Raw genomic sequence first — 13,897 nt, forward strand, 5'->3', positions numbered from 1 at the left:
TTACTGGTGGTTCTGGCTGTGCCAAAATTGAAAGATTATGGGAAATGGCTATAGCAAGCTGCCACATAAATAACTAGTGGAAAGTGAAAGGAGGAAGGTAGATTGAACAAGTAGCTTGTGAGAAAGTATTCATTTCCAAAATGCAGCACAGAGAGGTGAAAACAAAGGGAAGACAGAATCTTAGACGCTCACTCTGTACATTAAGTTTAATGGTGCTATCAACGGCTTCATATGACAGGAAATGATCTGGGCGTTTTGTTCACTTATTCTGGATGCCCTTAGTTTCAGAGAGCAACTGGTAACATGGATTGCACCTCGGAAGGGGACAGCTGAACTCTCCCTCTGGCTTTAGTAAGGAAAGAGCAGCGATGAAATCCGTGGACTGTGTGCACGTCATCCAACAGAAGGATACCGCCTCCTCTCCCTCTGCCCTCCCTGGTGCTGTTTCAGGCGCCACGGGACTTTTTTCTGTCACATTCCCGTGGCTTGCAATGCTCCTGTCCTCTTGTCTTGCAGCAGTGTCTCTTTACCATGTTATCATCCTGAAAATAGAACTAGAAGCTCTGCGCAGCGAGCTGATCTACAGCGTCCAGGCACGGTCTCCGCTAGACCAGCCACTCGTGTCCCCCGATGAAAATAAAGCAGGTACCCCTGTTTCTTCCTTCCTGCAAGTGTCTGCAGCTGACGCCAGGCAGGTAAGCTGGAGGGGTGGGTTTTGACTTGCAGGACATGGGCAAATGTGGGGCTGCCTTCATTGACTGTTGCTTCTCCTTGATAGGAGAGCAGGCTTGCTGGTACTGGCCCAGTTGAGAGCTTCCAAAAGGAAATCTGGAATGGGAGTAGAAACAGGGGCAGGCGGTCTGCTGCCAACACAGAAGAAAAAGGTAAATACCAGCTGATGAAGTGGGTTGGGATGCCGCAGTTGGATCCTGTCTAGAGAAAAGCAGGAGTGTTTGATTCACGTTTTCTTTCTCCTGTCAGTTTATCCATGCTCCCAGAGCCCATTCTGGTTTTCAAAATTATTGGTGGATGAATGGTGTTAACCATGGGCATATTCTCTTAAAGGATAGAATATTGAATCACAGAATGTTTTGGCTTTGAAGGGACCTTTAAAAGGCCATGTAGTCCAATGGTCCTGCAATGAGTAGGGACATACTGTTTAAGGTACCAGATATTTATGCTATCTGCAGGTTGAACTTTGAATGTTGTATCCCAAATCTGCATGAAGCGTTAGAGTTGAAAAAGGCAACTTCAAATCATTCAGATTTTCAATTGTTCAATTCTCTCTGATAATAGTAGGGAGGGAAATCTATTAATAAAAATGCCAATTCATTTTTCTGGGAAACAAAAAAGAGAGAAGTAATGAGAACTTTAGGGAAATAGGAGCTTTCAAGGAGAAAGGCTGGCTTGTACCTGGCAAAAGAGGCAGACTACAAGGAATTCAGAAGTTTAGTATCATTTCTACATTAAAACAACCTATCAATAAATAGTAAAATTAATAAAGGAATTCCTATCCAGTCAGATTTTTTTTTTTTTTGTCATGGTTCTCCTTTTTAAAAGGTTCTGCAAAGAACACTGACGACTGTGCTCCATAAAAGGTCTCCAATGTATATTATAGTGTTGACATAATAATGGGATATATTTGTTTCCTTTGGGGATAAAATACCTGCATTTCTTTCTTTTTCCAAACACAATGGGGCCTTATAAGATGAAACACAGAATTTTACTATACCAGTTTGCGCACATACTCTAATTGCACTGAGTAACTAAAAATATTCCTGAGCTGCTAAATCAGTTCACTCTTCCTATGTATACTTTTATATTATTTTAACTGATATCTTAAACTATTTAGAGAACTTGAAATGGAGTAAATTATTGGTAAAGACTAGATGAAGCTTTGCTTAAAATGTGTTTCTCACTGGGCAACTAATATGAAATGTATTTCACTTGAGCTTCAAGTAAGCTAAATGAAATTTAAGTTCTAGAGTATAATCACTCTACTTACTCCCAATATTCAAAAAAACCCCATTAATTTAGGACATCACCTAAAATCCACAGGTTTATATGGGATTTATTCTATTTCATTAGTAGTCTTTGATTCAGGATCTTGGCTAAGAAAGATTTCGCAAACAGGACTGAGGTCATGATTGCTTAAATTGTATTTCTTGTAGCCTGTTTCCCATCACAGGAACCACAGAGTTCCCCTGCCCTCCCCACCCTAGGAACTCCCAAATAAAAACAAGTGATCTAAAGTACAAATATCAAAAAATAAGGAGATGTCTTTTCTTTAAATGAATGTTAGAGCATCAATACTCTGCAAGCAATCCAGTTTCCTTGACAATAGCTTTCATCTTTAGCCTTATTGCTCTTTGAGGTGAGCAGTGTTTGGGGCTCCTCAGCTGTGCTTCAGTGTAGACTTTAGATTCTTCTCATCATGTAGCCACCTCTGATTATACCTCTAACACTAAAATTTCAATTAAGCTACTTATTTCTGTAAACATTTTTTAAGGTATAGCTGTCTTTAAACTTGTTTAGGATGGATGACAACACAGAATATGAACATCCATTTTAAAGGGAAAAACTACGTCAGTTGACCTAGTACAAAAATGTTTTCTAACATGAACCTCATATTTTTATATATAAAAAAGAAAAAAAGTAAATTGCAAATCTTGCATTTATATAAAAAGTTGTTAGAATTAGCTTTCTGTCTGCAAAAAAATTACAAAAAAATTAGCTTTTCAGAGTTCAGTAAGATACTATATTTCCTCAGATCAGATTTCACTGATGACCATGAACCTACTAGTTAAAGTTAGATTTTGTTTTAGCAGGGTGAGTTAAATAGGAGAACATGGTGTTGTTCATGGTGCTGAATCCAGTCTACTACTTGGTCATGTACACAGAATTACAGGCCCTGCATTTTGATCTTTTGACATCCATATCTGGGTACCAGAATCCCATCAGCCTCCAAACTGTCCTGCAGATGTGTGGCACTCATTCTGTTATAATGGCAAATAAATTAGAATATTGAGTGAGGTGCCTGTTCTTGTCCTACTTCTGTTTGCTTCAGCAAGGTCTCAAAGTAGAGTCTGATTTCATGATTATTTGTTGACCCATCATTTTACTTTTATATGGATCGATTCCTTAGAAAGTTAATATTTGAAAACATCACTGATATATAATTGCTTCTCTTGTGCTTCAACAGAGAGCAGAAGTAAAATATAGAACTGGGGTTTTTTTTAATAAATAAAGTTATTGTTCAGTTCTGGGGTTTTTAGATTTTAATTGCTAAATTCCAGGAATGGATACCCCATCACTCTTTTTTTAGACCCAGCACAGCCTTTCTTGAACATACTGAATTTCCATTTTAATGCACACAAGTGGCCACAAATTAGCATTTTGATTAAAGGACAACTGAATGGAAGTGGATTTAACACAATGTTGTTTCTTATTTTATGGGGTATGCATTTGTCTGTGCTGATGCATAAGACTATTAGTCATCAGTAGTTGCATGTTTTGTGTCTTGTGAAAATTCCCAGCTTGGGTAGGTTGAAGAGAAGTGTTTCAAGCATCAATTCCAAATAAAGCTGCACAGCTAGCAGTCAGAACCAGAGTTCTTGATACAATGAGTAGGAGGTAATGGGTGATTTTGAAACGTACGCTTCTGGCAAATGTCATATCAGGACACGTAACAACAGATACACTTTTTCTTTTTATCTTTCTCTCTATAAATTTTGTGTGTGGAGGAAAACTGGTCCACAACAAAAGACCTCTCCTGAATTTTATACTATATTCATAATTATTGATTGTGTTGCCTGTGTGTTTCTCTCTAAGCTGCACGTGCACTTGAGCCCAGGAATAAGATTTATGTACCATTGTCTAAGCCAATGTACAAACATCAAATTTCATTTTCACACTCCCTCAGTGCCTCATTCTGATGATTATTGTGGGATTCTGATTCCCATGGCCTAGGGAGGTGAGAATCAGGTCTTCTGTAAACTCAAATGCAGGTGACCTGCTGGGATCAGATTGGAGTCCCCATGGACTACATTTATTTGTTGTATTGAGGTTGCCCAACTCCTTGCATGTATGTAGGAGCTTCTATGTAATTCCACAAATCAGTGAGGCAGGGTAACCTGGCATGTTACTTGGCAATTGTTTTTTTTTACTAGCAATTCTCAAGTTCCACTCCAGTATCATTTGTGTCCATGGGAAATAACTACTGCCTTCCAACAATGGTGTGAGAATTTTGCCATCCCTCCTGATAAAATTGCTGTACTGGAAAATCCATTTGTTGGTTGGAAGTGTTTTGACTCTGTATGTTGTTGCTTTAGATATCTGAGACAGAGGTATAGCAAGAAGTTTTACAAGTGGTACTTGACTTTAGTGATCTTTGAATTGAGACGCAAGCTTTTGTTACTAACTTAAACAAATGCCACATATAAAATTCCCTTACCAAATATTCACAATACTCCATATTTTATTGTTTGAAGAGGTCAAATATAAAATAAAAATTCAAATCAAATTAAAAAGAAAAAAGAAAGGCCTACTTCTTGAAAATATATGTTATCCTGATTTGTTTCTGCTGACAACAGCCTAATTCAAAAGGAAATAGGCCCTTCTATGCAAAAGGGTAGAAAATTACTTAATGCAATGCCTGCAATTTCACATGAAGAATTTCACTGAATGGATGAGTGAATAAATCAGTGCTGTGCATTATGCAGAACACTGCACAATCAAAAATACACCAAATAGGCTCTAATTTTTAAAACCAACATTCTGCTTTAGACTTCATAATAGAAATCTGAATTCCTAGTAAACAATTCCCTTGTTTTTCTGATTGTAACATGTTACTGGCAATTCTATGAAGGTCAAAATAATGCTACCAATTCTTTGAAGATATTTATTAGATCTTAGTCATACCTGCAAGGTATGATCAAGGCCTTTTAATGCAGGGACTGACTGAATCCATAATTAATGCCATATAAAGACATCTCTATTAAAAAGCACCAAATTAACCAGTTGTCCTGGTTTCTGCTGTGATAGACTTCATGAACACCACTTTATAAAAATGGACAAGCAAAAACTAGAAAAAGATATCTTGTCATGAGAAATCAAGAAGTTAAGGGAAGAAGAACTACAAATGGTTCAAGAAAATGCTTGTCCCTTACAAATTAAATTGTCTAGTGTTTAAATGTGCTTGGGAATCCTACAGAGAACAGATCTAGATAAAAAAGGAACCTAAATAAGCAGGTCTGAGGTTTTTTTTTTCAAGGTCAGGGTTTTTCCTAGGTTTTATTTCAGCAAAAATTGGCACAGATGTCTCAGGCCTCAGATATCAAAACTTTAAATTTTATACATGAGCTCACAAATAGTAAACTTGAAATTTTGTTTGGATGGATCATTAAGTGAGATCGCAAAATACTAAAATTATTATGCAATTTAGATAATAACAAAACTTGCATGTGAGGGAAAATTTTATTTTACCAGTACAAGGTCTTAAGTCATGGAGATATGCAGAAAGCTGGGTTGCTGCCCTGCAGCAAAAGCTAGTAGGTTTTTTTAAATTGTGACTACATTGCTCAACCAGTAGAGAACACATCACTTCGTGTGCCGGCTGTGGTTTATAAAGGCGTCTGGACTGACTAACTTCTTCAGAATTGGGTCTTCTGTTCATGGAATAAGACAGACTCTGAAATGAACTTCTGCCAACCCACAGCCTGCAGAGCAATTAAAATCAGCGGAAAAAAAAGAATGTACGTCAAAGCAAAGCTATTATTTAAAGTCAAAAGAGGGTGGGGAATGCTTTAGCATTCTAGATACACTTTTATACAGCTAGATCTCATGGTGATACTCAGTCTAGATATTTTTACACATTTTCAAGATGTATTTTATCAATCCTGTATTCTGCTTTCATTATTAATTATTCAAAAAGCCTTTGGACTACAAAGATGTTGCTCAAGTTTATTTTATACTGGGCTGAAAGATTCAGGTAGAGCTTTTGATTTATTCTTCTCAGTACCAATAGCAACTATTCAATGTGTATTTTGATATACATATATTCTTCATATTGTATTTAAGGTAAGATTAGGGTACTTCTTGGAATAGAATTGGAAGCATTTCTTAACAACGTTAACTTTTTACTGAAAACTCCTGTTAATTCACTCAAAAAATGTGCTTTGTAGGTCCATATCTTCTCCTTAATAGTAGTAGTGTTTACTTGGAATTTGTTTCAATGAATTACTTAATTTTAGGCATGTAAGTAGTTCCACTGAAGTCAAAGTGAAGTACTTGTATATACTGGAAATAGTTATGGGTCAACTTTGGATTCAGAACATATTTTTGAAGCATGATGTTGTTCAGTCCCTCAAGCACTTTTTTAGATATTGTTTGTCTTTTGTAGCTTTAGGCAAAATGGCCACAATGCTAGTTTCTGTCTCCGTATTGTCATGAAGGACACTATTGCATCCATTTTTTTCAAAAACAAGCTTACTATATTCTGTGGAGGTTTATTCCTATCTGCATGTATTAAAAGAAAAGAGACAGAAATTTTTTTTAGAGATTAAGTGTAGATCTGATGTCTGTAGAATAGAGTTAGCATGTGTTTTAAAAAGATGGAGATGATCTCAGACTGTCCTGATCTTGCAGATTTTAATTATTGTGAGCAGTTCTCAGCAATGCTGACTAGTATTTCAGTGCTGCAACCAGCTGAAACAGAAATTCAGACTGGCAAAGTGAGAATTAGGATAATTTCAAAAATGCCCACCAAGTTTGCCGAGCAGTTTTAACAAGAGTTGCTAAAGTAGCCATAAGTTTTAGTGCTTGTAGACACTACTCACTGGTACCCAGCTGGATAGCAGCTGGTTAGTGGGAATCATCACAAATCCTCTCACTGGGTTAGTGGAAAATCCAGTGGCCATACTAGTTGGTTCTTTTAAAAGCAGGAATTAAAATTTTGATTTAGCTTACTGAAATACTAGGGAATCAGCAAATTCCATTCACTAGGAAGGCATTTTGTCCCAAAGAAGAATTAATGTCTTGTGAAATTAATTGACTGATGTGCTGTGTTGTACATCTCCACAAAATCCCATTTTAATTTTATTTAGAAGTTAATTTTCCAGAAAAGTGTTTTGCTCAGAAGTGTGATAGAAAAATGTCTGAATTATAATACCTTTTTAAATTTTTGGTTGGCTTGGGTGTTTTTATTCCTTACCAGAAGGCAGATAATTCAGATGCCTTTAAATTCTTGGCTTGAAAAAAATCTATAGACTGTAGCACGTTACTGATGTGTATTGATAGGACTCAAGGACACATTTCAGTGTGGGAGACAGGAGTTTGGATGATAGCATTTCTATTAACATAACTAGGGCTTGCAGGCTGTGATCATTCTGGCACTGGAGCATTCCCAGATGTGCACTTGAATCCTTGTGCGCTGCCAGCTGGCATGGCTGAGTGCTGGTGAACATCCAGCCTTCTTCTGCTGTTTTCAAGAAGGACCCCTTAAAAAGGAGACTTAGAAAGAGTCTGCTTTCCACCCAAACCCTCTCACTACCTGCTGTGCAGCAAGAGGTTTGTGCTACTGGACACTTGGTTGCTCATGTGGGTACCACTGACAGACATAGAAACAGGATCCCACAGATCCATGGCATTGCCCATTATAGCCAAATCTGTGTGGCCAAATCTGACCCTCAGCCTTCTTGGCTGAAAAGTGATAAACAAAATGGAGCAATCCATGGCAGAATTTTCTTCTCTTGACTCTTAGTAAATTCATTCGGTCTCTGTCAAGTGCAGTAAATGTTACTATTCAGTTTTCCATCCTTCGAAGTAGCATGAGAACCAGATGTTTTGATTAAAATCTGCTCCAGGCAAATGCAGCTATTCTTTTTTCCTTTTATCCTGTTGCCTGACACTTATGCTTAGCAGGATTTTTTATAAGATCTTCGTTTCACTTGCAAATCTGTATTTTAACATTCTTCAGTATTTTTCTCTGAACAAGCACCTAATTTCTCATTAGTGTCACCAGTCTACAGTTTTGAGCAACACATTTTGACAGATACTAACCTATCTGTTATGTGTGCATTTAGGAGTCATCTCTCTATTTTCCCTCTTAGTCTCAATATAGGTTGACTGAGTGTACATATCTGTAGTGGCTGATGGAGCCCTCTTTAACTAAAAACCCAAACTATGCTAAACCATGACAGTATCTGAAAACATATTGAAAGTACATATATATGGATTTTGAGAATTTATTATGAAAGTATCATATAACCAGTATATACGACTAATATTTTATAGCACTATAACTGGAAAGTAATTTCTCTAAATAATATGGCAAACACAGAAAATCTGCTATCTATCATAGCTGGCAGGGTTGGGGCTTTTTTCAAGCTTTTGCTTAAAAAATTAACAAGGCTAATTGACCTGATGATTTCTAGCTCATTTGACTTACTGCTACATAATTTTATTACGACCAGGTATTAAAAGAAGCGGGTGTTACTTGTGCTGCTACCTGAGGCCTCCAACTTAGCTGCATGATCTCTGAAAGTTATCTAGCATGTGTTGTGACAGGAATTTTTGTTTTGCACACTTGAGTAAGATCTGTGTTAAAACCAATAGGTTCTGTTTTAAAATAAGTGGTGAGACTAAGAGATTTCTTTTGTGTCCTTTTTTTTTCTTAAAGTAGTTTCATAAGTTTATTCTATTACTCACTTATGTTTCTTTGATTTCAAAATGCTTTCACTTTGCAGTGCTGCAGGCCTGCTTGCAACTGATTGCTGACAGCAAAAGTGATATCCAACAGAAAGGTAAGAATATGTGCCATGATTTGTAGTTAACTATTCCATGGGATAACTGTTTCAAAAAATTTTCCTAACTTCTAAGCAGTAGAAGTTTTGACTGAGTTTTGACAACAAACTTAAAAATTAAAAGAAACCCCACCAATAACAAAATAAAACAAAAAACAACAAGGTCCCTGCATCTGGAAGGTCCCTATATCTGGATGTCTCTTGCAAATACCATCTTTTCTGTGGGGAAATCCAGCTAGTAAGACTGGAAGTTTTGTCTAGAAGTCATCTTTGTTAATTTTTGGCCAGTGAAAAGGAAGAATATAACCTTTCTGATCACCCAAAATTATTTTTTCTTTTAGATGATTCAAGCATTGTCCCTTGGCTCCTGAGCTTTAAACGTGGAACAGCTCTGGAAGAACAAGGAAATAAAATAGTGATCAAAGAAACAGGTTATTTTTTCATATATGGCCAGGTGAGAAAGCTCAGTTCACTTCAGCATCTGACTTTTGTAAGGATTTTTCAATGCCTCCATACATTAAGTTTGAAGTTTTCACCTCCTCTATCTGTAGGTTTTATATACGGATACAACATTTGCTATGGGACACCTAATACAGAGGAAGAAGGCTCATGTGTTTGGTGATGATCTCAGCTTGGTGACATTGTTTCGCTGCATCCAAAATATGCCACAATCTTATCCAAATAATTCTTGCTATACTGCTGGTAAATATCTGCATTTTCCTTCTCTTTGTTTGCAAATAAACTGTATCAAATGGAATCTCTAGTGTTGGGCAATTGTATTGTAGCAGTCATAAAGAACTAACTGCAAAATTACAGAATACTTTCAGAAGATACAGTTTTATATAAAGTATCAACAGTTGGAGATTATGCATCTAACTTGGTGATCTGAACAATTTTGCTCTCTTGATTGAGTCTGTAAAATGGTTAGACATTTTGGTGCTTCCAGTTATATGCCTGAGGCAGAGGAGTACCTACTGTCCTTATTGAAGAACTCAGTTTTACTTAGGAGTTGAATTCCACATTTAGTTACCCCAAGAAAATATTAAAGAGCTATATTTTCCTTTGAAATGTCACATATGAATTTTAGCCATCCAATATGTGCAAACCATACTGTGATATTTCTCCTCCTTTTAAAGGCTACTGCATTTTTAGTCTTTGGTTAGATGAAAAACAGTTAATTCCTATAAGGTGCTCTTTATGACTGCACAGATTAGAAACACCACAAAAAAGAACAATTAAAATATTTAATGCAAGTCCAGCAGGCTCAATGCTCAATGCATGTGTATATTCCTGCAGTAGTATTTAAGGAGTTGGTGTCAAGGCCTATAAAACCTCATCTATCATCTCTTATCTGTCTGTCACTTCACCTTAATGGTGGATTTGAGGGTTTTCTCTTTGGTTATTTTCCAGCACTTTTTTTTCAGTGTGTTATGAAAAAGTGGGCAACATTGAGTGATGGAGTTGACTGCCAGCAATAAATGGCATTAAACAAATGGGATGTGGCAGGAAGCTAATTTTTTTCCAAATAAAATTAAATTCCAACTAACTAACTAACTAGATACTTTGTCCTGGCAATTGAGGCTGTCCAAACATTTCCTTTAATTTTCGGGCCCCTCAGCCTCACATTCTGGCAACATAACCACCTTCAATTTCATGTATACTCTGACTTTACCCTTGTATTACTGTTCCCATTTCTTAACTAGGATCTCTATCTTGCCACTTCATGATTCCTGCTTCCCAAATTCCCACTGCTCTGTTTTCACCTGGAAAAGCAGTTCTGACTGCTCTCTCTCATGCTGTTGAGCATGTGTCACAGCAGATGTTAGATGTGTTCTCAGCTCAGCAGCTGCAGCTTGAAGGCAAGATGCTCTTGGTTATATCAGCTGATGTGTGGCTGGCAGGAAGCACTTTTGTGCTCTGCAGTTGCAGTGGATAAGCTGATTCATTAGGTTGGTAAAGCTCATAAGACCTCCTCCAGAAGTGTGGGAATGGAGTGGTCTAGGGCCAGTAATACTCAATGCTGACTTTGACTGTCTCATCACCATAACATGAGGAACCTGGGTACACCACTGTTAGAAATTTTTGCAGTGTTTGCTTAAGTGAACTGTGTTATGCTGAGTGCAGTGTGGAAATTAAGTCCAGCTTCACAGAAGATGTTAAGTGTCAGCTTTGGATAGGCTGTAAACTCTAAGATTATGCCTTAAGATAAAAGCACTCATCACAAATAACAAGCCATGCTTACATTTGCAAGATGACACATAATGACTTTTGAATACCATTTATAAAATAGTGTATTTGATATATTAACTTAAAAATATTCCAAATCTTTTGCCAGGCATTGCAAAATTAGAAGAAGGGGATGAACTTCAACTTACAATACCACGGAGAAGGGCTAAAATATCCTTGGATGGAGACGGTACTTTTTTTGGTGCAGTAAGGCTCCTCTGAAGCCTTTCATTTCTGTTATTATGCTTAATGCCATTTTCTTCTCTACCTATGCCTTTGTCAGAAAAAATATTGGATTGTAATAAAGCTTCCAATTCAGCCTCTCCTAATTCATCACAGGCTTCTAAAAATTTTCTTCACTTTAATAAGCAAACCCAAAACAGGAAACATACCAGACATGCTTGTGATATAGCCACCATGTGATTACCAGAAAGCCAATTCATTTTAGACAATGGGAGACTCTGGATAACAACTATAAAGCAATGAGGTTTTGGCTTTGAAACAATTTGTTGTCCGTATGGTAAATCAAAGAAGGAGCTGACCAAAAATAACAGCATGAGCAGGACTGCAGTCTATCGAATTGTTATCCATGATTGAAAAGGAAATCTAAAATAAAAGTGTATCTTAAATTTGCATTATTTCATCAATAAAGTATTTGATATATAATGTGTGGGGAAGAAACATCGAACAGTAGATTTCTCACCACAAAATGAAATTGTTAGGTGGGTTCTGAGTTTTAGGGTTTTTTTCTTTCCCCAAAAATACTGGGAAAGGAAGAATTCTAAATGTCTGGGATAATGAAAACAAATATACAGAATAGTAGCTACTGTCTTGCTTCTTCTGTGTGAACAAAAAGTGAATAAATTACTAAAATCTGTTAACATTTACTAATTAGAATTCATTTTACTGAAAAAAGGACATGTAAAATGCTTCAACAGCTCAATCTTCAAAGCATTGCTGCTTGTTAAGGATATGTCTACACTTCTATGTAAACAAGGCTGGCACAGGAAGAAACACAGTGAAATTAGACTCAATACCATGAATTGGATTTCTGGCTCCATCATTTCTGCAGTCATATATAGATGTGTATATATATACAGTATATAGATATATTTGTATATATTTGAAAGTATATACACAGACATATGTCTTGGGCATTTGGGCATAGAATTTTATCTTCTTTTGAACAGTTTATCTAATGGAAATATTACTTCATACATATTTTTTTGTATTTCCCTTGCTTCTTGCTATGATCCATTCTACGCAATATAGTAAAAAGAAAAATCCAATAGATCTGGAACCAGCCATGCAACTAAGAAAATACACTTGCATCTCAGAGGCTTTTTCTGCAGTTTTGAATATAGTGCTTAACTCTGTTTGACAAAAATATTCAGAGCTGTAGAAAGAATAAACAGATGTCCTTTTTCCCTTTCTTTTGTCTGGCCACTTAGTTCAGTAGATAGTATTTATGCCTTTTTTTTCCCCAAATATTTTATGGTCAAAGGAGCTATTGTACTTTTTCCCCTGATCTTAAAGCAGCATTGAAGTGGTATTGGAATAGATAAAAAGTAAAACCCCAAGTAATGAATTGTACTTAATTTGAAAATATTTTTTAGGACCTGAGAATTGTGGTATATAAGCTCACTTAGTAAAGAAAAGATGCTCTGTATATTGTAGTCTCCTTGTCTGTTTTTATGAATTGTGATTTGATTGATTTCTCATGGTGATAGACAATAAATAAAAGAGATTTGGATCTCAGAATTATAGAGCATGGTAAACTAATGAAAAAATTAATTCATCTTCTCTGGGCTTCAAGAAGACATTTCAGCAATAAGCATTTGAGTATTGGATTTTTACACTGGGATTTTTATGAAGTTTAACTACAGTTCCAAAATATCTGCAAGTCCTCCCTTTTTTAAAATGTTTTTATTTGTGTGTTGTGGAGCTAAAGCTGCAGCTGTTTTTTTGGTGTTTTGTTGGTTTTGTTTTGGGGGTTTTTTGTCTTTTTTATTATTATTGTTATTAAACTTTTATGTGCTGAGTTTGCCAAAAAGGCATTTTAAATCCTATACAGGACCCCTCAGTTTAACCAAGGTTGTGCAACGCTGCATGTAGGTAAAAAAACTGTTAGCATGCAGTGAGTTGTCTGTTATTAGTGACATACATTAATGATGCCCAGAATCTCTAATCAGAAGTTTGTTGATTTTAGCATTGATAGGGAAAAAAAAGTTGTTACTGTTGCTTTCCCAGAGACTTGGTGGCTAAACTTGCAAATTTAACTTTTATTGTGTAAGCTTCCCCAGTGGTTTTGGTGGGCTTGTGTGTGCTTAGCTTAAGCCATTTCCTTGGCTGTATTTCTTCCTTCTGCTGCTGAGAAATGTGCAAAGTGCAGAAGTTTGGAAATGGTCTGGGGCATGATTTGGCTTGTAGGAAAACTTTTGTCTTCTGAAAGAAAAAATTTCAAAGGTGTTCCCTTCCTTAGAAGGATGAAACTGAACCTCAAGTTTCTTCACCAAAAACTTGAACCATGTTTCTGTGAACCACAAGAACTCCCACATGTGTGCAGAGTGCAAGTTGACAGACTGTTCAGATATTTCTACTGACAAGTCCAGCAGTTTTGTTGCTGTCAGATTAGCTTTTTTACTGCCTTCATGAGAAAACTTGTCTTCTCAAAATTAACCTGCTCCTGCACAAAGTTGAGTTTAACAGATCAGCATTTCCTGATCAAAGCATAAAGAAAAGGAGAATACTTCATCCCTGATCATTCTGCTAACAAGCTGGGGATACAGAAGGTAGCAAAGTGCACCCAGACCACCATCACACCTACGCTTCAGTGAGTGGGAGTTTGTGAAGCATTCTGCATTTGGGAG

The 13,897-nt window shown here is 36.6% G+C and overlaps 1 protein-coding gene across 1 annotated transcript; it reads left to right on the top strand.

Annotated features, from left to right (window-relative positions):
• Positions 1-353: 353 nt before the first annotated feature.
• Positions 354-11,249, top strand: TNFSF13B (TNF superfamily member 13b; the record flags this gene model as incomplete). Its single annotated transcript, XM_082278967.1, has 6 exons — positions 354-695; positions 779-884; positions 8,745-8,801; positions 9,143-9,255; positions 9,353-9,503; positions 11,137-11,249. Exons 1-6 carry the CDS (start codon positions 369-371, stop codon positions 11,247-11,249), a joined length of 867 nt encoding a protein of 288 aa, XP_082135093.1. The 5' UTR covers positions 354-368.
• Between the last annotated feature and the right edge of the window lie 2,648 nt (positions 11,250-13,897).

This window comes from Coloeus monedula (assembly GCF_965178545.1).
Source record: "Coloeus monedula genome assembly, chromosome: 3".
Lineage (NCBI taxonomy): Eukaryota > Metazoa > Chordata > Aves > Passeriformes > Corvidae > Coloeus > Coloeus monedula.